At 46.9% G+C, this 24067-nt stretch overlaps 1 protein-coding gene across 1 annotated transcript; it reads left to right on the forward strand.

The window, feature by feature from the left end:
• Positions 1–3668: 3668 nt before the first annotated feature.
• APPBP2 (amyloid beta precursor protein binding protein 2) lies at positions 3669–23666 on the forward strand. Its single transcript, XM_054287500.1, has 13 exons — positions 3669–3828; positions 12431–12519; positions 13212–13363; positions 13891–14014; positions 17993–18161; positions 18823–18912; positions 19358–19425; positions 19504–19609; positions 19897–20021; positions 20160–20245; positions 20543–20733; positions 21085–21250; positions 21438–23666. Exons 1-13 carry the CDS (start codon positions 3688–3690, stop codon positions 21689–21691), a joined length of 1761 nt encoding a protein of 586 aa, XP_054143475.1. The 5' UTR covers positions 3669–3687; the 3' UTR covers positions 21692–23666.
• The last annotated feature ends 401 nt before the right edge of the window (positions 23667–24067 follow it).

Here is a 24067-nt window from a genome sequence, read left to right on the forward strand (position 1 = left end):
ACTCTGTTGTTTTCTACAGTAATTTTCAGACCAAATTGATTTGTTAGTGATCCACCCACATCTGGGAAGGAATCATGGAATGGTTTGGGTTGGAAGAGACCTTAAAGGTCATCTCATTCTCACCCCTGCCATGGCAGGGACACCTCCCACTGTCCCAGGCTGCTCCAGTCCCTTCCAGCCTGGCCTTGGGCACTTCCAGGGATCCAGGGGCGGCCCCAGCTGCTCTGGGCAGCCTGTGTCACCCTCCCAAAGAGGAATTTCTTCCTAAAATCTAATCCAAACCCATCCTGTCAGTGAGAAGCCATTCCCTGTGCCCTGTGGAAGAGTTCCTCTCCCTTGCAGGCACCTCCAGGTGCTGGAAGCTGAAGCTTCTCTTTTCCTGAGCAATCCCAACTCTCAGCCTTCCATGGGAACAGCCTCTTCCAGCAGAGGGGAGCTTCAGTAACTCACTGGTGTCCAGAAATAGTAACTCAATACCAATATCTAGTTGGGATTTGGGATTTTTAAGGGTTTTGAGCTTTTTAGGGGGGGCAGAACATCACCAGGCTGCACTCCCACTCTCCTGAAATCCCACAACCACGTCTGCAGATGGAAAATCTCTTCCACATGAGCTCCTTCCACACAGGGAGCTCTGACAGCCCCAGAGGCTGTTTGATCTCTGAGGGCAGTTCAGCTTTTCTTTTTTACAACAACCACCATTAGATTTTCTTCCTACATTTACCCCTTGTGATCCCTGCCTGCATCCCCTTCCCCTGCAGTGCCACCCAGATGTCCCACACTCCAGATCCTGTGCATGTGAGGGGCTCAGGCACCCAGCTGCATCTTCAAACAGCTCAGATTGCAGCAGCCAGACCGACTGAAGGCTTTTCCCCAAACATCCATCCCCTCTCTGCTCTCAGGCATTGGCAGCTTGTGGAAAAGCCCTTTTCAATTTTCCTATTTCTCCATTAAAAAAAAAAAAAAAAAAAAAAAAGACAAAAGGAAAGAGAAAGATACCAACAAAGATAAGGATATCCATCAGAAGTGCTGCCAGCAAGCACTGGAAGGATTTTCCAACATCTGCAATGATTAATGAGTGATTGCATTAAAATAACTTATGGATGTGAAAAACGCATTATTGAATGGAGTTCTTTTGTTACTAAGCTCCCAATATGATTAAAGGAGAAAAATAAAAGGACTTAAACAATTAAACAAACATTACAACTAAGGAGGAACCAATTATTCAATAAAACAGTCTGCTATAACTCAGTTTTTCTGCTAAATCTGTTATTTTTATGCTTACCTACTATCTCAACACAGTGACTGAGGACCCCACCAACTCTCTGTAACACATTCAACAACAAAAAAACTGTTTGTGATAAAAGAGCACCAAAATGTTCAATATACAACTATATAAAAACATGGAGTATTAACAAAAAAAAAACAAGTGCTTATATATTTAAATGCTACCCCTATGTAGAGATTAAATTGCTTATGCCATAAAGGTTATTTTTCAGGCTCCACCAAAATAAGTTACAGACTGAATATATAACACACTCCAGAGAGGCTTTATATAACATTCTTCCTTCCTAGATGCATTTATTTCTTTTTCTGAATGGGCACCCTAGGTTTGTCTACAAAAAATTGCCAGGCAGTAGAAGGTGCAGTCTGGCTCATTTCTCAAAACACAGTAATTTATCAAGAAAATAAAGTCCACTACCACAGTGCTTGAGAAAGAGATTTACCTTCATTTTTTTTTAGAAGGCTTACTAGATACTTTAATTTACAATAAAATAAAGAGCATTAAAAGCTTTAAAAAAATAATTTTTGATATGCTAGCAATACTATTTCCTTCATGCATAAAAAAATATAAAACAAAACAAAAAACCCCACAATAACCAAACCCAATGTCTCTTTCCTGCTCTCAACAGACCTCCAACCTTGCCCAACCAGGCCCCTGAAAATAACTGAGCTAAATAGCCTCGACCCCTGGGGGGGCTAATTGCCAACAGGCTTCCCTCAGGTGAAATAAATCCTCATCAATTCAGAAAATACAAGAAAAACCTGAAGCCACTTAAAGGGAAAAAAAAAAAAAAAAAAAAAGGACAAAACAATCTTCCATGGTCTGTTTGTCACATTCCTTTCTTCCCACCCCATAACACTTCTTTGTGCAAGTAAAGGACAAAGAATAATGTCCTCTCACAAAACTGGGAGGAATAGCAACAACTTGGGTTTTAAAAACAACGTGCCCAAAGCAAAACAGCAGGAGATCTGCCTCCTATAATTTTTTTAAAATTAAAAAGAACAGTAGTAGTCCTATATCAGCTAAGAAAACACCAGCAACAGAAATTTCATATAATAATAAAATTTCTTTCATACTTATGATCATTATGTCCTGTAGCAGCAAACTCCAGGTGCCCAAACAGTGCTCACATGAGCTGCCAGCACACCTGCTGGTCATGGAAAGCCCAATGTTAGCTGGGTGTCAGCACAGGTGAGCTGTCAATGATATTTACGCTCTGTGAGAAGTTTGGGCTGGGTGGTGCTCAGGGTGTGAGGGTGATATTTGATCTTTGCTGCTCAGCCCCAAAAGATAAAGCCCCTCGGGCTGGTGTGGACTGTGGGGTCATGGGCAATTCTACCTCATCGCAGCTGCCTGTAGGGATTCACAGAATCCAGAGATTTGGAAGGAGCTTTAAAGCCCATCCAGTCCAAGGCAGGGTCACCTGCAGCAGGAATGAGTCCAGGTGGGTTTGGGATGGCTCCAGAGAGGGAAATTCCATTCGCTCCCAGGGCTTTTCCTCCTTCATACAAAGTTCTTCCTTGCATTGGGGTGGAACTTGTGTTTTAGCTTATGGCCACTGCTCCTCGTCCTGGCGCTGGGCATCACCGGAGAGAGTCTGGCACCATCCTCTGACAGCTCTGAGAGCTTCATTAGGCGTTAACGAGATCCCCTCTGTGTCTTCTCCAGACTAACCAGGCCCAGCTGGTTAGTCCTCATCAGGGAGCTGCTCCAGACCCTCCGTAAAACCCCACCCTACAGCGCTGCCCTGCTTCCCCCTCTGTTCCCTCATTCCTCCCTCACGATGCCCAGCACTGCTGCCACCGCTCAGGCAGGGCTCTGGGGTGTGAGGGGGAGCAGGCAGGGAGCTGAGAGCCCCGGAGCGAGATGGCGGGCGGGCAGGGGGATGAGAGCCGCAGGGCGTGAGGCAGAGCGGGCAGGGGGATGAGAGCTGTTGAACAGAGTAGGCAGAGCTGCGAGAGCTACGGGGTGTGAGTCGGGCAGGGCTGCGGGAGCCCAGTGAGGCGGAGCGGGCAGGGCTGTGAGAGCTGTGGGGCGTGAGGTGGAGCGGGCAGGGCTGCGGGAACCTCTGGGCGTGAGGCGGGCAGGGCTGGGGGAGCTGTGGGAGCCCCGTGAGGCGGAGCGGGCAGGGCTGTGAGGCGGGCAGGGCTGCGGGAGCCTCGTGAGGCGGAGCGGGCAGGGCTGTGAGGCGGGCAGGGCTGCGGGAGCCTCGTGAGGCGGAGCGGGCAGGGCTGTGAGGCGGGGAGGGCTGCGGGAGCCCCGCGAGGCGGAGCGGGCAGGGCCGCGGCAGCCGCGGGGCGCGAGGCGGAGCGGGCAGGCGGCGGGAGCTCCGTGAGGCGGAGCGGGCGGGAGGCGGCGGGGCGGGGGGAGGGAGGGAGGGGGGAAGGCGGCTCCGCACAGCCAAGATGGCGGCGGTGGAGCTGGAGTGGGTGCCCGAGACGCTCTACAACACGGCCATCTCGGCCGTCGTGGACAGCTACGGGCGGGCGCGGCGCCGCGACATCCGCTCGCTGCCCGAGAACATCCAGTTCGACGTGTACTATAAGGTACGGCGGCGGCCGAGCGGGGCCGGGCCCGGCCGGGCCTGCGGGACGTGGAAGGAGAAGCGGCCCGGGGGGCGGCCCGGGCCTGGCGTGGCCGGGGGCGCGGGGCTGAGGGGCCTCGCCGGTGCCGGGCACGGGCCGGGGGCTCAGCGCCTGTGGGGCCGCCCGAGCTGCGGCTGGAGGAGCAGCGGCTCCGGGCTCCCGCCGTGCCGGGGCCTTGTGGCTGCCCCCGGGAGCCGCCCCGAGGCCGCGGTGAGGGGCTGGGAGCCCCTGAGGGGGACGCGGAGCCGGGGCCTGGCCTGGGGGGCCGTGTGGGGAAGGTGCCTCTCGGCATTGTGAAGTGGTGCGGGCAGGATGAAGCCAAGCTGGCTGTGCTGGAATATGTTTTTTCCTTTTCTCCTTTTTTTTTTTTTTTTTTTGCAATAATGAATTGGACACGGTGATGTCAGTGGTTGAGGGAGCAGTTTGCTGTGGTCGAGTATAAATGAGCTGGTAGGAACCAGATGGAAAGAACTGACAGTTGTTTAATGCTGTAGTTTTATTAGCATTAAATTATTCCTTGGTGAAAGAGCTGTTCTTCGTTTAGCTGCCCTTGGAATATACGGATTTGGTGTAAAAGGTGCACTGAGATGCTCCATTAATTTCTTATTGTCCACTAAACAGGCATTTCATTCATGTGCAGGAACAGCTGGAAATGAGCATTCATCAGGGGAGAAACAATGTCTGTAAAAACCCCCAACAACCTACAATGAGGAATAACCTTTCTTTCCTCTGCCAGCAAATTTCTGAAAATTTAGGAGTTTTTAAATAAAGTAAATCTTTAGTCTAGTCTTTATGAACCAGGGGTAATGACCCATCATATACATGGAGAGCAGTAGTATTTACTGGAGACAGGGAAATTGCTTTTCAGGCACTGAAACAGACATGTGCATTTTCTGTGTCCTGGTTATTTCGTGTCTGCCTTAGGTGCTAAGAAGGATGGAAACCCATTTTTCTGACATATGAGCATGCTCACAGATAATGATGTGATTGACACATCAGCTAAAGGCTCGAGATATGAAAATCACAGTGTGGAAGAATATTTGGGGGGTGACTTTCAGCTGTTAATGACAAATAAACTTCTTTGGCATTGCCTGGTCTCACGCTCATTCAGGTGAGAGGATGGTGCTCTGTGGTTTTTAGAAGCATGAAACAAAACATCCTTCTGATGATAGAAATGTGCAAGGATGGGTTATTCCCAGCTGTTTAAAAACTTACCTCTAGGTGAGCTTAATAGATTACTGACTTTATGCTTTTATTGGTACTCTTCAGTGGTTGCTTTGAACCAGGTTCACGTGGAGTTGCTCCATGCTGAAGAGGATCCAGCAGCACATCTGATTTCTGAGGACACTCCAGCATGGTTCTTCTGCTGGGGTATCTGGTTTGTCACCTTGCTGGGCAGATGGTGATAGAGGTGATAAGTGCCTGTCCCCAAGTCGGTGTTTGTGTTGTGGGGGCAGTACAGCTGCTGTTAATGGCAGTGATTGCCTGGAGTCACAGCCTGGGTTGGGTTGGAGGGGACATTTGTGCCCATCTCGTTCCATCCCAGCCATGGCAGGGACAGCTCCCACTGTCCCAGGTGCTCCCAGCCCTGTCCAGCCTGGCCTTGGGCACTGCCAGGGATCCAGGGGCAGCCACGGCTGCTCTGGGCACCTGTGCCAGGGCCTCACCCACCTCAGACATCTTTTTCTAATTTAAACCTGTTCTCTGACAATTTGAAGCTTTTCCCCTTGCTTTTCCTCCAATTTCTGTGTTTCACAACAGGAGTTTTTGTCCTGTGTAAGGTGCACTGATATTCCTCTTACCAGCCCTCATCTCTGGGGTGTCCTCTCACAGAATGAACCGAACTGGGCCGTGCCTGCAGTGAGTGTTCTGTGGCTGTGGGAGCGGGCTGGGCTCCCACGGGCTCAGTGTCACTTTTCTGTGGGGGACAGCCAGCCTAGATGGGGCCTGCAGTGCCCTGGTGCAGAGAGTGGCATCCCTGGAACTGCTCTGGTGTCCCTTCCCTCCCAAAGCCTGCTGTGAGTCCCTGTGCACCTACAGAACCCTGGTGACTCTTCTTGGGTCTGTGTTTGGACACAACAGCATCAGAAGTGTCATTTGGGGTGGCTGAAGGAGGCTGGGCTGGGGACAGCATCCCCTCCCAGTGTGTGTGTGCTTGCTTTGCTGGTTTGGCTCTGGTAGTTATTTTGAATATCAGGTGGATGTTAAACCCCAGTTCATCATGGTGAGCCATATCCCATCTGTCCTGACCACTGAGTTCTTTAAAGCAGAATTTCCAAAGCTATTAACAGTCTTTGGAGTAAGACTAGAAGACTTCTAAATATTTGTTTGACTACATGGTGTTTGTTGCTGCTGTGTTGGAGGATGTCAATTGTTTGTTAGCATCCTGTATTACTTTCATTCTGTGATGAGTAAAAGGAATAAAAAATGTTTCCAATCTTTCATATAACTTGTAAGTAATAGTTTTTTATCTGGGTATTAGTCATAGTTTGTGGTACTTGAGAAACTGCCACTGATTTTTGCAAAAAAATAAAAGTCAGATTTTGTTTTGTTCTATAGATGTTAATTGTCTGTGGCTATACAAAAATGTTTTCATCATGTTCATTGGTATCAGTGCTTAACATTTGCCAGGCTTGCCCAGGTTTGCCAGCATGTCCAGGTTGATTCAGAAGCTGGAGGTGAGATCCCCCAGCAGAGCCAGTTGTGTGCTGCTCTTTAAAAGGGGAAAAATGCCAGCAGAGTCTTGGTGCTGTCCCCCAGGGCACCCTCTGCTCCAGGGTTTGGCTCTGTTCTCATAACTTACTGCCTGTATTTCTCACTCCTTGACTAATCCAATTTGTTTTACCTGTACATCCTCTAGGATTGATAACTCTGGGACTTACAAACCTGAGTGGGGCTGGGGTAGCTGCAGGATGTTCTTGTGGGTTCTGCTGAAGGTGACAGAGCAGGCAGGCTCCTCATACTGAGCATATTTATCTTTCTGGAGCATTCTCAACCAGTGACTAAAGCTCCAAACAAGGCACTATCAAATAATCATGATTGTGGTAAAACAACAAACCTGCTCTGCTTCTGCAGGGTATTACTGCATATCTCTCTTTTTCAAGCACTGTTTGACTTCTCCTTGCAACCATTAGAAAATTAAGAGGCAGAGCAGGATGCTTGTGAGGATATCCTGGAAATTTCCAAGCCTACGTTTGAGCTACAAAATGTTTAAAAGTTTTATTAATGGCAGCTGTGTTTTGAGGAGCGTAATAACCAGTATTGATACAAGTAACACCTGCCTCTGGGGGGGGGAAAACAAAAACGTGCACACATATCATACTTTGTTTCCTTTGGTTGTTTGCCAGGTTTGTGTGTATCCTGGTTGGGTTTTTCCTAGTTGAACTTGTTAGATTTTCTTGCTTGATTTTTTTGGGGGGGAGGATGAGAGGGTGTGTATGTTTTAGAGGCCAAAGAAAGAAATATGCTGGATCTCACATAACTCAGGCTCAGCATATGAACAAAATGCCAAAATTGTGTATTAAAAAGTAGTGACAGCTGGAATAAACTGCAAGTCCAAAAAAACCCCAACAAACCCAAAACAAAAGAACCCAATCAGCCAAAAAAAAACCATACACTGAAATCTCTGAAAAAATCAGCTTCTTATATTCTGTAGTTTGTTGGGGTGAGGATAATGTTTTGAGGGAGGCTGTTCCTATAAAGAATCAAGGTTGTTGGCAGAAGTCAGGTTTTGAACTCTCTGGTCAGTGTCTTGTACAGATTTCATTTTTTCCCTTGTGCCTCTGCCTTATACTCTATTTTGCATAATTATCTCATGGCTTTGGTTCTCAAGGTGCTTTGGTGCTTTAGTGTTCTCTGTCCCAGGTATTTGTGGCAGTTGCCCATTGCCAGCCTCATCTTGGACTTGGATTGGTGAACAAGGAGTTTGATCCCATGCTCATTTTCCTTTTGGAATGACTTTTCTGAATTGTGCGTTTCTCTTTCCTTCCAATTGATTTTTCTTGAAAATAATTTGTTCTTGGAACACTTTCTGGTGAGATCATTAACCACAGGAGCAGTCGGAGATGGCATTAATTTGGTTTCTGTCACGTTTAGGTATTCCTTGAACCAAAGAAAAGGAACAAGCAGGAATTTGCTGACTGTTGACAGCAGGCAGCAGAACGTTGGTTCTCTGCATTGCAGCAGAGGTTGGGTTCACTGATGGAGAATCATTGCAAGCACCATTCCTGTCCACTAGGATATAGCAGGCTTTGGCCTCCAGGGGTGTGGTGAGAGGGAGAAGGTGAACTCCCCCTGAAATGAAGAGTGGCTGTGCTGCTGCCTCAGTTCTGAGCTTCCCTGCCTGGGGAAGCACAGCCAAGGTCACAGCACAGGGTGTGAGGGGGGCAGAGCCCCCCAGGGCTCTGTGTGAGGGGGGCAGAGCCCCCCAGGGCTCTGTGTGAGGGGGGCAGAGCCCCCCAGGGCTCTGTGTGAGGGGGGCACAGCACCCCAGGGCTCTGTGTGAGGGGGGCACAGCACCCCAGAGCTCTCTGAGGGCTCTGCTCTGACCCCAGGGTGAGCTCCCAGGGACTGAGCTCCCCTGGCTCTGCTGAGGTTTGGGGTTGGGGGTTCAGTGTGTGTGTGGGAAGCAGGGATGGTTTCTCTCACGTGTGCAGCCTCTGTGTCACTGGTAGGAGCAGGGGGTGCAGCACTGCTGGGCTGCCATCAGATCCTTCCAGCACCTCTTCAATTAAAGCCTCTCACTGAAGGAAAATCATTACCTCATGAGTTTTTGCCAGTTATTATTATTAACACATGCCTTATTTCTGCAGTCTAAATTTAGATGTGAACTGAACTGTGCTTCCTTGTTATGTCTTTACTGGTTTGAAACTTCTTGCATTCGAACTTGTTCTACTCAGACTTTTTTATTTTAACCTCCAACCATGGGGCTCCTTTCCTCATCCTGGTGTCTTCCTTACCTTCCCAGTGACCTTGTTGAGTCTGAGGCACCAGAACCCATCATGATTGAGGTAATGAGGTCACATCACGAACAGAGGTGTTGAGCTCCTGCTGAACAATAATTCCTGTTTCCACTTCATTTCCTCTGGGCTGATTGAGCTCCAGGCAGGCTGGGATTTCCCAGTTCCTGAGGAGAATCACACGCGTGAGGCTCAGACTTTGTATTCTTTGTGGGACACAAACTGGCCCAGAGAGCAGAGCAGTGGGAATGTTTGGGGTGTGCAAGCATTGGGCTCTAGAAACTGTCTCTGATTTCATGCTGCTTCAGTGACATTGGTTTTTTCTTGGTTATTTATTTGATTGAGGTTTGTACAGATCAGCCTGGTGGCTGGCATTGTGCTTTCCAAGGAGAGCTGGAATTTTTTTTTTAATGCCTTGAACAATATCCAGTAGAAGCTTGTCCAGAGGATTTGTAGATGATTTTGAAATCGGTTTAAAAGCATGGAATGTACCTAAACTTCAAACTGATTGTTTTTGGTAATGAGGCTTTGTCACCAGATTGATTCAGTGAACTGTTGACTCAGGAAAACGTTTTCCTTCCTTGTGGAGTGGGGAAGGAAGATGTGGTTTCAGCCCAAAGCTTTCCCAAACTCTGCTGTGTGTTTAGCACACTGTCCTTCCCCAGTCTGGCCTGATACTCCATGGCATTATTGGGCATTACAAAACATCCTGGGGAGCTTCTTGGATTTCCTCTGTAATTCTTGCTGAAACATCCATGTTTATCAATCCCTTTCCAAACTGGAGCATCAGCAACATATTTTTCAAGTTGCGTCTTCTTCAGTTCCTCTTCTAGAGGATCCTTTTACAGCTGGCTGGAATTACCCCCATCTGCTTTAAAAAATTCTTTTTATTCTGTTTAGAGAAAGTTTGGTTGTTTGTTTTTTTTAGCTTAATCTACCCAGAGGGAGAAAGACAAGAACTTTAATAGAAAGGTGATGTAATAATAAAGTTACGAGTCAATGTCATTAATATGTTCAGCTGGGGACACCACAGTGTGCAGCTTTTGTCACACACCCACCTGGACATGCAATTCAGCATTCAGCCTTGGCTCCTCAGAAGGGCTGTGGTGAGTTTCTCACAGCTGTGCACAACAGCTGGATTGGGCAGGGTAATAATCCACCTGTATATTGAATTTATACCTCAGTGCCAGAACTCCTGTGTGAGCTGATGGAGCTGGGAGTCCCCTTGCAGGCTTTGAGTCATTTTTCCATAGTTAAAGAAAAATAAATCCCTGGTAGGTTCCAAATAGGTTAAGCTGATGTCTAAAAGACATTTCTCTCTTCAGAACAGAGTAGTTCTTTAGAGGTCCAAAGCTCAGTGTTCATGTCAGGGCATGTTTTTCTTGAATCACTGTTTTGTTTTGTTTTCATGTGATGTAGCAAGGCTGTGGTCAGGAATTCTGTCTCTCTGGAGCTTTACCAGAGAATCATTTCTTCAGTCCTCCCAACAGCTTCTCAATGAGTGTTACTGCATCTCCTGGAATTACTTCACAGTTTGACGTACACTCACTATTTCCATGTCAAATTTTGTTTGAAAATATTGCTGTAACAGCCACAACAGTTCCAAGAGGCTTCCAGCTGAGTTAATTCCTCAAAATGTTTGCCAGTATGTCGAGGGAAGGGGTTACAGGGGTAGGGAAAGTCCCAGAGATGTTGTATTTCAAGTTAGAGCAGTGAAAAATTGCAGCTTGGACTTTGGGGCCCGAGCCAAACCTGACGTGGGCCCGAAATTATTGATGTTCCAAAGCTGAGATCCTGTGGGACCTTCCCCCTCCCTGCCACCCCACCAGGCCATTTGCTCCTTGGCAGTCTCAGAGCCTCTTGTAAGAGGGATTCTCTCCTTACAGGAAGTGTTTATGTAACCTCATAAATATATAAGTGTTTCAATGTCTTACTGTGGTTAATTTTTGATAAACCAGGAATCTCTGGGATTTTGGGTTGGTACTGTAAGGTGATGGGAGGGAGTGATGATACTGTGCTCAGCACTGTGAAACCTGATACTGTTTTTGGTTCCCTTAAATCCTGCTCCAGTTCTTTGGGGATGTGTCTGAGCTTCCTCCAGAAACCATCTCATCAATTATTGATGGCATGCCCACCTTCCCTTTGAGCATGGAATACCAGGCAATTTAAACAGCTGCTTTTTGGGTTTTTTACTGCAGAATGCACATTTTAGGTTTTATAGAGCATTTGCTATGAGACAGCTGTGCTGAAGGAATGAGAACATTTAACCATGGCTGTGGCTGTTAAATACAGCAGCCTGGCTGCTCCTTCAGTGCCAGAGAGAATCCAGCAGGAGCTCTGATCCCTTTGAAGTGCAGGGACACGCTGCTTTATCTGAGCTGGAACTTTGCATGCAAACTTGCTCTGGTTTTTAAAAGACTTCCCTTTTTTTTTTTTTTTTTATGTTCCCTCAGCAAAATAGATAACGAAGAGGAAAACATTAATTTCTGACAATTGACATTATTAGGTCAAAGTATTTTTGAAGTTTTTTTTGTAGGTTGTGTTAAAATAACAAATTTGCTGTGCTCTAGAGCCGATGTTTTGTGCTTTTATAAGAGTTGACTAGAACTAAATTTCTGGCTGGAGATGTTCTCACGTGCTGTGTTTGGAATATGAATTCATCAGCTCCCAGTGTTTGTGGAGGAAAAGGTGAACCAGGCAGCAGATGCTTATCACTGGAAGCATTTGAAGGCATTATTAAAACTGGAGGAATATGAATGTTTTCATTAAAGCACTGCTGGTGCCTGTGGCAGGTGTGGAGTGCTGCTTCCTTGGGTCATCTCTGGGGCAGGGCCTTTCAGATAATGGGAATTAATAGTTCACAATGGATTTCTGACATTTATTTGCACAGTCCCTCTGTACCTGTGTAAATCCATGGCATTTATAGCCTGATGTGGCAGAACTTAACCATGCACTGCATGGACAACACTCTGTGCTTTGTTGTGAGCAGCTCAGCTGATAAATTCACTTATCTGCAGGCACAAATCACTGTGGGCATTAAACAAGCAGTGCTTTGAATAAATGCATGAACAGGCTCCATTTTCCCATTTACTGCTGGGGGCGTCACCTGTGCAGCTCAGGTGTCATGGGGAGGGGCCGGTGCCTTCTGTAGTGCTGGCATTGGTCAGTGGCCTCTTGCAGAACTTGTGGGTTTGGGTTTATTTTTATCTGACATATTTGCATTGCTGCATCCTGGCTTGTGTGTCATTTAAACTTGTTCTGAGAGCACTTGGTATCAAAACTGCCAATTGGATTTGTCTTGGATTTGTAGCTCATATGTGGCAGTGCTTTGGTGTTGCAGGGCACAAACACCTGGAAATACATCCATAGATGAAAAAAAAACCCCAAACCTTAAAAACCATCTGTGGACCTCTCATAGCTCAGTTTTTAACAAAATAAATTGTGCTCCTGAGGTGAAATCTTCTGAGACAGGAACTTACTTGTTACCCTGCTGAATTGCAATGCTTTAAAGTCTAGATTTCATCTTAAGTTCTCTGCTAGTGAGCTGAGTTTCCCAGAAGAACTCAATCTTACATATTAAGATAAATTTCCCTGGTTTTTTTCAGCTTTACCAACAGGGCCGCTTGTGCCAGCTGGGTAGTGAATTTTGTGAACTAGAAGTTTTTGCAAAGGTGCTACGGGCTTTAGATAAAAGGTGAGTATCTCAGTAGCTCAATAGTTCTCATTTCAGCTCTCAATCTCTCCATCTAGGAAGAGATGTTAAAGAAGGGCACAAACAAGAAAAAGCAAACGATGCAAAACAAACCCCCCCAGCTGCTCAACACCACAGGTCATGCCCAGAGTCCCTGGGAGCAGCAGTCACAGCGCCCATTTCCTGCTGATTTAGCAGATCCTGAGGGAAGCTGATAGGGTTGCCCCAGTTTGAAGCGTTTTCCTGTCATTAAATATTCCAATTAGTGGAGTTACAGAACCTGACTGTTCTAGATCAGGTTCCGTGGAACCGGGCTGAGTTCTGAGGCTGCCGGCCCTGGTCCCGCCCATGGCTGTGTGATGTCAATGGAGCCATCGCTGCTGGTTTGTCGGGAGGGCTGGGGGAGGGACGGGGTCTGGAGCTCCTCCCCGGTGACTCTGAGCTGGGAACTCTCCAGTTTGGGTCCTTGGGGACAGCTCGTGTTGGGCTCCCACCGAGGGTGTCCCTGCACAGAGCCTGGTGTGCATCACCCAGTGCCTGGGCTCCATCGGCTGCAGCCTCACAGTGGGCCTTGCACTCAGCTGCTTTGGGTTTGAGGGGGCTTGGGCTTGATTTCTGTCCTTGGGATTCATGAGAACCAACTGACTGCTTTCAGACCTTCGTGAGTAACCAAACTCTGCCTGTCTTTGCTGCAGACATCTGCTCCACCACTGTTTCCAGGCTCTGATGGACCATGGAGTCAAGGTTGCTTCTGTCCTGGCCTATTCCTTCAGCAGACGGTGCTCCTACATTGCAGAGTCAGATGCTGCTGTGAAAGAAAAAGCAATCCAGATTGGCTTTGTCTTAGGTAACTGCTGCTCATGGGCTCTTTGCTTTCTCTCTTGCAAGTTTCAGTTATTGTAACATTAATTTTTTTCCTGTTAAAGATAGGCCTTTTAAAGAACTGTGTGTTTTGGAATTGAATTTTTAGAAAGCTACTTGGTGTCTGAAAATAAATGTATTGGATTTTAACATCTAAGAATGTATAGACTTTGTAATTCCAATAGTTTAGGGTTAAAATTGGCTTGCAGATGTGATGAGGAATTTGCATGATTTAGTGCAGGTAAGTTCTGGGGTTTTTGGACAGAAATGTAGGAAAACTCTGTAATATCAAAAAACCATTCTAAACCAAAGTATTATTTCCTTCAGCTGTAGGAGAATTCTCCTCTTACATTTCATCCTTTCCAGGTCAGGAGGGTTTGACCTTGACAGGATTTCTGTCTGTTGGAGCAGGTCCATGAAATAAGTGATCATCTTGTAAGACCTGAACAAACCCTTTTTCTCTTGAAAACGAGTTTTACTCTTCAAATTGGTGTTTGTTGCTGATTTTTGCAGGGGGGTTCCTGTCAGATGCAGGCTGGTACAGTGATGCTGAGAAGGTTTTCCTTTCCTGCCTTCAGCTGTGCACCCTCCACGATGAAATCCTTCACTGGTTCCGTGCTGTGGAGTGCTGTGTGAGGTGAGCTCACCTTGAATTCCCAGGAAACCTTGGAGCCCTCCAGCTCCAGGTGCTCCTTTGGTGTTCTGCTGCACCAAACACTTTCCTGGCTGGAGCTGGAGATCAGGAGGTGCTTGTTTTACACTAATCCCTGGATTTTCAGCTTCTAAGTTGGCAGCACAGTACAATGGATTAAAAACCCAATGTTTTGCTATCCTGTGTAATCTCTCATGAGTAACACTGCTGGATAATAAGAGTGGCCCAGCAGTTCTTGTTTCCCAAGGATTTTTGCACGTGAAGGAATGTTCTGTGTTGGACTTTGCTGAAGTTCTGTTTACTACAAAGAGAATTGGCCAAATCCAAATGCAAACAACACAGATACAATTGAGCAGAAATAAAGACAAAATTTCCCTTTCCTGATTCCAGATCCAGCAAGTTTTCTTGCTCCATGCTGAGTGCTTAGCTCTGTGCCTGGGAAAAGATCTGGGTGTCCAGTTCCTGTGGGCACCTCTGGCCACAGCTGAAAACATTTGGAAAAGTTGGGATTTTTTTCTGTTAGTTTTGAAGCTGCCTTGTTCCTCAGGGCCTGCAGAGGTTCACATTTCATTGACAGAGCCTCTGTTGCTCTTCCCCTGTGTGTTGAGGTGTGATGAGCTGCAGGCAGGAGCTGGCTGGGTTTTGTTGCTCTCCCTGTGACCAGGCTGGTTTTGCCCACTCCAGATGTGTCTGTGGGCACCTGGAGGCTGCTGGGCAGAGTTAAAGTAGGATTTATTTTTTTTTTAGCAGCTCTAACAAAGAACAAAGCATGTGCTGTATTTGTCTGAATCTAGAGCAAAACTTGTTTGGAAAGTTGCTCCAAAAAAAGCCCTGCATCTTGTTTATGGTTGGGCAAACACGAAGAGTGGAGAGGCTTTGCCAAGAGCTGCTGATGTCCTGTGGCAGCCCAGGGCCATGGCAGCGCTGCCCTGCCTGGTTCTGCTGGCTGGCATTCCAGAAATGGTGCCAGGAGCCTGGGCACACAAATCCCAGAACTGGGGAGTGATGGACATGGAGCCACAGTCACTGCTTGGTCCTTTGCCTTCTAATTAATCTAAAAAAAGTTTTCTCGTTACATCAGGCTCTTTGGCAAGCTGGAGAAGTTGCTTAAAAATAACTGTCACCTTCTGCAAATAGAAATGAAAAGAAGGAACAGAAAGGGAGGGGAAAAAAGAGAACTGTCTTTGCTGGACAGTAGTGTGGAAAGGAGATTTCGTTGTGTGCAGGAGAAAGCAGCCTGGGTTGGGCTGAGCCCTCCTGACCCGGGGTGGTGTGAGAGACTTCCATTGTTCCCTGGGGAGCTCTGCTGGGACATCACCCTCTGGGCAGCAGGAAATGTTCTGGCATCTCCCAAACCCTCAGCATGGCTGGTTTGGAGTTGTATCAACCTGAAAGAACTCAAACACGTTGGGAAGGGCTAAATCTGTAAAATCTGAACACCTCTGTGTGGCAGAGAGCAGTCATTAGACTGATTTTTCTGCCTTTCAGCTTGAGAGTAAGTGGTGCTGTAACCACCTGATCCCACTGCAGGAGGCTCTCACACTGGAGCTGGGGGAGTTTTAAGGAAACAAAATTCAAGTCCAGCTTTTGAAAGTATGACACTTGCTCTGGCAAGCCAAACCTCTGGGAGTTGAATTAATGCATTGCACTATTAATAGAACACAGTTTAAAAATGTGTGAAGTTTTGTGTTGTTTAAGCACAACTTGGTGTTTCCTTGTCCTGGCAGTGGTAAATGCTGTGGAGAAGCTGGGAAGGTGTGAGGTTTCTCTGGGCTTGTATCCTGCTTTTCTGGAGTGTGGTGCTCCTTTGGTTTGCCTCCTCTCATTATTCTGTGTTGAACAAAGAGGTACAAGTGCATTACACAAATACGTGGTTCTCCCACTTCATTGTTGCACATTTGGCTGATTCCGGGATTGTTTTCTTCTGGTGGTTTTAGACTTGCTAAGCTGCCGTGTTGGCTCTGAGACTGGGTTTGTTGGGGGAGGTTAGGCCCCAAAAGCTGTTATTGCAGACATCAAAGGAGCTTCAGAGCCATTAGCATAAACGTCCTGAGGCCTCTTCTCTTCCTCTTGGCTTTATCTCCTAAGATTCCTTTGGATTAATAAAGGATTTTTTGTTACTCAGAACTGGATCACATAAACTCTGCTTATCCTAGAGGATTGGCTTAGGTTTAGCTTGGGTTTTGGGGAGATTTCTTTGTTTCTAGACACTATCACTGAAGCATCCAGACACTGGATATGATCTTTCCCAGGAGCTTATCTAAATTGCAGTGCTATCCCCACTGGCTTATTCCATTACATGGGATTTGGGCTCCGTGGTTTTGATGTTGCAGAGCAGCTCCCAACTGAATGGTGTTGGCAAAATGGTTTTTTCTCTTTAGGAAAACTGTTTACTTAATTCTTCTCTCGTTTCTTTATAATTCCTGTCTCTTGTTGCTAGAATGTTCCTGTGACCAGGCACACAATGCACTTGTACGTCGTGTTTGCTTCTGGGGCTTTATTTAAGGGAAAATGTGGGTGTTGCTTTTTGCTGTCTTGTTGTTGAGCCACGGTGCTGGTTCCCACTGGAGAGCTGGAATTTGTGTAGCTTTTGCAGGGTTTTGAAGGGCTTTGCTTTTGATGTTCTCTTTGTGCAGCAAATCCACATCTGTCATGTGCCTGCCTTCAGGCCCTGCTCAGGAAAATGGAAACTTTATTTCCTTTCTTGTTACTGTTGGGGTTTGGTGCTGCATTTGGGTGGGAAATGGAGGGACAGTGTTGGACAGGCAGTTCCTAGGATGAGCTGAGCTGTATCACTGGGGGAATGGCTGCATAGCTTACATCTCTATTTGGGACAAGTGAAAACAGGTTTAGGAAAGAAATCGAGCAAAATTTTCATTGTTTGCTCCTTGTCCTTTAACAATTGATTGGGAGTTTTATCCCAATGTGTGATATCAGGACTAAAATGCTGTTCCTGTAGAGTCAGAGTTTGGGCCTCTCTGCAGTGCAGCCTCACTTTGTGCTTCCCTTCCCTCTGTGCAGTTCTCCCTGTGCTGTGTTGCCCTGATTTCCCCAGCCTTGCCTGGTGTGTTCAGTCTGTTACTCACTGTCTAATGACACATTTCACAGTGGAGTTAATTCACCACAATTCCATGTCTGCTCACTGGCAGGTGTTTGCCATGGAGCAGGAGCAGCTGCCCTGGCTGGGAATCCAGCTCTGCCCTTGGGGCTTGGAATATCAGCACACACCCATTCCAAATGCACCTCGTTACAGCCAGGGAGCACCAGCCTGCTCTCATGCACAGATTCTTTGGTTTTATTTGCAACAAGTGCCACAAGCTGGAATTGTTACTTCAAAAAGGGGGAGGCTTCACCAGTGCTGGGTGTTACTGGCTGTGTTTGGGTGTCAATCCTTCAGATGGGAAGGCAGCAGCATAGCAGAGGGAAGAGCAGGGGATGTTTGCGTTGTTGTGATCAAGGAAATGGTCCCTCCTGGTGGAGCTGGTTCTCATGTGGAATGAATGTGATGAAATCTCACATGAAAACCTCCCCCAAGCCCCAAAGCACAGAAATGCCCATTTGGAGCTACTCAGGGTTTGGGGGAAGTGCAGGGATGCAGGAAAATGAGCTGTGGTGTACTTACTGTGGCTGCTTGGGGTTCCACCCTTTGGGAAGGAGGTGGAAGGGATCTCAGGCTGTGTAGGGCAGGGCTTTGGGAATGGAATCTCATCACTATTGGGAAGAGTAGATTTTATGGAAAATTAACACACAAAGTCACCACATCAGAGTGGTTCAATACGAAACTGTATCAATAGGTAAAATCCTGTGGCATCTCCAGCAGGAGAAATTCCTGCCCTGTGCCCAGGCAGGGCAGCTGTGCTGGGCTGGCAGAGCTCCACCCTGGGAGTGTCCCTGAGAGATCCCTGGTGCTGCTGCAGGCAGAGCCTCTCCAGCTCCCTCAGCAGCTCCCTCTGCATCCCCAAGGTTGCTGCACGTCCGGAACGGGAACTGCAAGTACCACCTGGGAGAGGAGACCTTCAAGCTGGCGCAGTCCTACATGGACAAGCTGGCCAAGCACGGGCAGCAGGCCAACAAGGCGGCGCTGTACGGCGAGCTGTGCGCGCTGCTCTTCGCCAAGAGCCACTACGACGAGGTGAGGCCCTGGGCTCCCTGGCACTGCCACCTCCTGGGGGTGCTGCACTAGCCCTGGTTCTGCTCTCCTTGGCACCTGTGTGGCACTGCCAGAGCCATAATTCATTTATCCACTCCTGTTTCCATGGGTTGTTCTGTGTTAGGCTGTGAGCTCTTCACAGAACTTGGACCAACATGAACATGCAGGTGTTACCTTGCCTGTATGTGTTGGTCACCTGTAAAGGAAATATTATAAAAGCTTATTTTAGTAATTGAGAATGAATAGCAGAACCTGGTTTGTTATACTCTCTCTGAAGTGTAACTACTCCATAAACTGGTTTTCCTTTAACCCCTAGGCTCACTGAGAGGGTGTTGTCCTGCACAATGGGAATTGTGAGGATTGCTTAATGATTATAAAATATCCTGTTCTGTCTGTAAAAGTCATTGTAATATAAGCCTTAGATTAGTATAAAATACTTAGATATTCACTATTAACCTTGAGAGTGGTTTTTAAGCCTGTCTTTGAAGGCATAGCTGGACAATTAATTACATGTAAGCACTCAAACTGCATATTTTAAATTTTGGAATGTAAATGACCAGCTTTTCAGAGGCAGGTAATATTTTACTGTTGCAATGTTGTGAAGTTCCAGCTTCCATTGTGTTGGTGCCTCTCTGTCCCACAGGCCTATAAGTGGTGCATAGAAGCCATGAAGGAGATCACAGTTGGGCTGCCTGTAAAGGTGGTGGTGGATGTGCTACGACAAGCGTCAAAGGTGAATCTGCAATCTCCCCTTTGCTTTGGGTACCAAATTAGTGCCAGGAATGGCTGAGGAGAGGTTGTTACCTCCAGAATTCTCCTCAGGGGCACTAAGGATTGTTGTTTGTGTTTGTCCCAGAATGGATGGGGGAGTTTGTTTCTGTTTGTGTCTCTCTGAAATGGAGTTAGAGCTGCACAGGGGACCATTGTGACAATGTTAACCTGTGAACTTCCCTGCAAGGGCTCTGACCTCTCTTTGGTCTGGACTGGGTACAGCACAATCCCTTCAGCCAGGCAGGATAAAATCAGTTTATTAATGCTGTGCTCCTTTTCCTAAATAACCAAAAAGTCTTTTAATAACCACAATGACATTTTGAAATTAAAACCAAGAGTAAGTGTGGCAGTGTCTGGGGCTGAGCTGTGAGTGCTCAGCTGCTCACTGCCCCCCTTCCCCTGCCCAGGCCTGCGTGGTGAAACGGGAGTTCAAGAAGGCAGAGCAGCTCATAAAGCACGCCGTGTACCTTGCCAGGTAAGGGCCATTCCAGAAAAACCCTTCTGAAATTGTGCTCAGCTGGCCTCAGTTTGTGATGCAGGTGTGTTTGTGCAGGGAGCATTTTGGAGCCAAGCACCCCAAATACTCTGACACGCTACTAGACTACGGATTTTACCTGCTCAACGTAGACAACATCTGCCAATCTGTTGCCATCTATCAGGTAGGCAGCAGGACTTGTTTCTCTTGCTGGTTTTCATCTCTCAGATGTTGTAGTTAATTCATGGGGATAGAGAATAGTTGATTTCTACAATCATGATGTTTTAAAAAACCCCAAACACTTCCAACTATGGGGTTTTGCTTTCTTTGTCTTCCTGACTCCTGTCTTTTATATAACTAGTGTCTCAAATATGTAGAGAATTTCAGAGCCAGTAGATTCATCATAGAGATGAATTTGGGGGTTTTTTTTCTGTGTTAACTGATGAAATTGTGGTTTTGGACCCCTTGCAGACAGCGCTTGATATCCGGCAGTCGGTGTTTGGAGGTAAAAACATCCACGTAGCCACAGCTCATGAAGACTTGGCTTATTCTTCATATGTTCACCAGTACAGCTCTGGCAAATTTGACAATGCACTGTGAGTACAGCACACAGCAGCACAGTTAGTGCTGTAAAATGAAGAAAAATATTTATTGCAATAATATTTCTAATTTTTTGTCAATCAACTGCTGGCATACATAAACAGATCCTGAATTTTTTATTTCATCTCTCCCAGATTCCATGCTGAACGTGCTATTGGCATTATCACTCACATTCTCCCAGAGGACCATCTCCTCTTGGCCTCTTCAAAGAGAGTTAAAGGTAGTTCCCTTTGTTGTTTGAACCATTTGGTTGTGCCCATCCTGGTCCCTCCCAGGCAATGCAGCTTGAGTTGTCTTTTTCAGTGGAGGTGTTTGTAGTCCTTGGTGTTTAAAGCACACTTGTAACAAAAAAAAAAAACTTAGGCAGATGAGTTGGAGCGGGAAAAAAAATTATAGAATATAAAAATGTACTGGGAGCTCGACACAGCAGCGTGCCAGACACAGAGCCTGGTGGGCTGGGTCCCCTGGCTCTGAGCTGGCCGTGGGCACAGTAACAGTTCCTGTCTCCTGCCCCCAGCACTTATCCTGGAGGAGATTGCCATAGACTGTCACAACAAGGAGACAGAGCAGAGGCTGCTCCAGGAGGCTCATGACCTGCACCTCTCCTCGCTCCAGTTGGCTAAAAAAGCCTTTGGGGAGTTCAACGTGCAAACAGCCAAACACTACGGCAACCTGGGCAGACTGTATCAGTCCATGAGGAAGTTCAAGGTAAGACTTTACTCCTGACCTAAAATCTGCAAGACCCCTGAAATCTGTCACTACAAATGAGGGGTTTCAGTGTCCATCATTCCCAAGTTCAGTTGGTAGTTCTGTGCTTAGAAAACTTGTGCTTTATCATTCACCCCAAAAGCAAAAATAATCCATGGAGGTGGGTGATAGCCTCAGAGGGTGACAGAAAAGAATTTGGAGAACTTGGTTTATGTTTGGCTTTGTTACTTTTTGCCTGTTACAAAATGCTACTGTTTGAGCTGCTACATAGTTAAGTTGATTTAAACAAACTTTCCCCTCTTTCTGTGGGGTGGTGAGTGGTGTCTGACCTGTGTGACTCTGCCCTGACAGGAAGCAGAGGAAATGCACATCAAGGCCATCCAGATCAAGGAGCAGCTCCTAGGGCAGGAGGATTATGAAGTTGCCCTCTCCGTGGGCCATCTCGCCTCCCTCTACAACTATGACATGAACCAGTATGAAAATGCTGAAAAGCTTTATCTGAGATCCATAGCAATTGGTGAGTGACTACAGCAAACTTAAGTTTTTAGAAAGTAACTTTACAGTTAATCTCTAGACAACATTCTGTGGCTAGAACATGAGTGGAGAGTGTAGGCAAATTTTATTGGTAAAAATAACCTGATAACCGAGATGCAGCCCATGGAGATCTTACCTCTCAACTCGGCTTTTCTCTTGGGTTTCTCTAGGAAAGAAGCTTTTTGGTGAAGGATACAGTGGACTTGAATACGATTACAGAGGTCTCATTAAACTGTACAATTCCATTGGCAATTATGAGAAGGTGTTTGAGTACCACAACATTTTGGCCAACTGGAACCGGTTGCGGGACCGGCAGTTCTCGGTCACGGATGCGCTGGAGGACGTCAGCACCAGCCCCCAGTCCACGGAAGAAGTGGTCCAGTCTTTTCTGATGTCTCAGAACCTCGAGGGACAGAGCAGCTAAGAACTTGGTCAATTAACCAGTTAAGGTTTTTTCCCCCAGGTTACAGGGGGAAAAGTCATACTGTGAAATCTAAACCATGTAGTTCTCTGGGGGCTGGAATTTGCGTTGAAACACTGGTCCAGTCTACTGAAGAGTGCCCATACGGATGAATGTGTGTTAAATTCCTCTCAGCATGTGTATGGCATGTTTAGTTCGGCTCACATTTTTAACTTGGTATTCCCAAAAAACCCCCTTCTCTCTCTCTTCTTTCAAAAGAAGCTACTTTGCAGAAAGTCTGCAAGAAAACATTAAATAAAACTGTTTGAGTTCAAAAGAGTTGCATTCTTATTACGGATGGAAGGTTTCATCGAGAGCTTTCTGCTGATTGACAGAACAAAAGCTGTACTCTGAGGAGCTGTAGGAGAAAGGTCTTGCTGCTGTATCATTGTAGCAAAGTTCGTGGTAAATAGCCAGCAAAGGGAGATGTGCTGGCCTTGGCTGCTGCCTTACCAAGAAAAGTGGCAAAGACCCACTCTGGAGAGCACCATCGCTCATTGAGTGCCAGCTGTGCTGTTGTGGATGCCCTGAACTGGACCAGTACAGATCCCACAGACCAGCAAGCACAGTGTCCTCGGTGCCACCACCAGTGCTCCCCTGAGCAGGACCAGGACACCACGGTGGACCAGCCTGCTAGAGACCCGTTTTGGACCAGTGGCTTTAATTTAATATTTCTGCCCCTGCATTCACTTTGACAGTAGAACTCTCTCATTTAGGTGTCTGATCAGTGCAAATGATATCCATGTGATAGATCCAGAGCTAGGAAGTGAATTGATGGTTTGTCTGTACCCAGTGAGCTTCTGCAGAGATTCCTGGCAGTGCCACAGCTCCACCCTCTCCCTCTGCTGCAGCCGCTCCTCCTTTCCTCTCCCATGGGCTCTCTCTGCTACCAGAGGCCATACTGTGTTTATACCAGTGAAGAGTTTTGTATTCCAGTCCAGTTCCATTTTCCGTTTCTGGAGAACACAATTTACTGTACAGGTCGCAGGGGTCAGTGAAAATGCCAAAAAGCACAACAGGTCTTTTTTTTTTTGTGATGCTTCATTTCTACATTAAACAAGAGTACAACCAGAAACCGATTCCTTACGTTAATTTACGAAGCAGAGCTCAGCTGTACAGACCCTCTGAGAATGCCTCTCTCACTAGCTTGTCTTAATTCTTCTTCTGTTGGGGGCTGCATGCTTGTGTGGGTTTGGGTTCAGGTGTTGTTTTGGGGTTTGTTTTATTTCCTAATGTTGGATGAGATTTGCAAGTCTGTGTGACACAAACTGGAACCGACTCGCTGCTGTTACCTCAGCTGTGCCCTGGATCTGGGATTCTGTGGCTTCTGTCACTTTGGGGGTTTCTCTCCCCCTCTTTTCAGGGTTTGTACCTTGGCCAGTCCTGCAGGGCTGGGACTGGATGTTCTGTTTGGGGTCTGGTTTTTGTTGGTTTATGGGGTTTGTGGCAGGGAAAGCTGCTGGATGATCTTCAGGGAAGAAATAGAGGTTTTGGACATGACTTGGAGCTTAATGGCTCTTCTAAGTGAAATTTTACAGGCCAATAGTTCATATTCTGGTGCCTTCAAGTGTTTTTTTTGGGGGGGGAAAAGCTGGGTAATATCAACTTTAAAATGCAATGACATAATTAGTGAATGCAGATTAATGATTGCATATTTAGAATATCTTCACTGAGGTGAAAAGAAGTATTTGCATAAAACCCCCTGTGGTATTAGGATTTAACTGCAGTGTGTCTGCAACAGCTGCTCAGTGAAAATCCAACTTAGTTATGTGTGGATTTAAAATGTGATTTATTTATAGCAGTTTTTGTTTATGACTGTGTAGGAGCTACAGACAAATTCAGCTATACAAGGCAAAACCTTCTCCCTGAATGCCCGTGGCACTGACAAGTTATAAAGTTCTTACGAGTTCTTAAATCCTTTTAAAAGGTATTTAAAGTTTGTAGCAGTGTCAGGACCTGGGCAGGAACGTGGCTTAAAGCTGTCCTGGAGAACCTGAGTGATTCTGTGCTGCAGAAGTGTTGGGGCTCCCAGCCGGGTCTGTGGGTTTGCACTGACCTGGCTGGAGATCATTTACCCACTCTGCTCCCAGTCCTGGGCTCTGCAGCTTTTGGCCAAGGAGCCCCAAAGGTGTTTGGGGTGAGGAGCATTGTCTGACTGACAGCAGTCCCTGCCTGCCTGAGCTCCTGCTCCAGCCCTGGCTGTGTCCCTGCTTGTGGTTTCATTCAGGTCGGGGCAGCCTGGGCAGGAGCTGTGCTGGCCGTGCCTGCGTTGGTTTGTTGGTGTCCCAGTCCCAGCTCTGGTGGCTGTCCCTGTGTCCTTCCCAGAGCTGCCTCAGCGCT

The sequence above is a fragment of the Melozone crissalis genome, unplaced genomic scaffold, assembly GCF_028551555.1.
Source record: "Melozone crissalis strain CALT ecotype California unplaced genomic scaffold, PUWL_Pcris_2 ptg000057l_1, whole genome shotgun sequence".
NCBI classification, from domain to species: domain Eukaryota; kingdom Metazoa; phylum Chordata; class Aves; order Passeriformes; family Passerellidae; genus Melozone; species Melozone crissalis.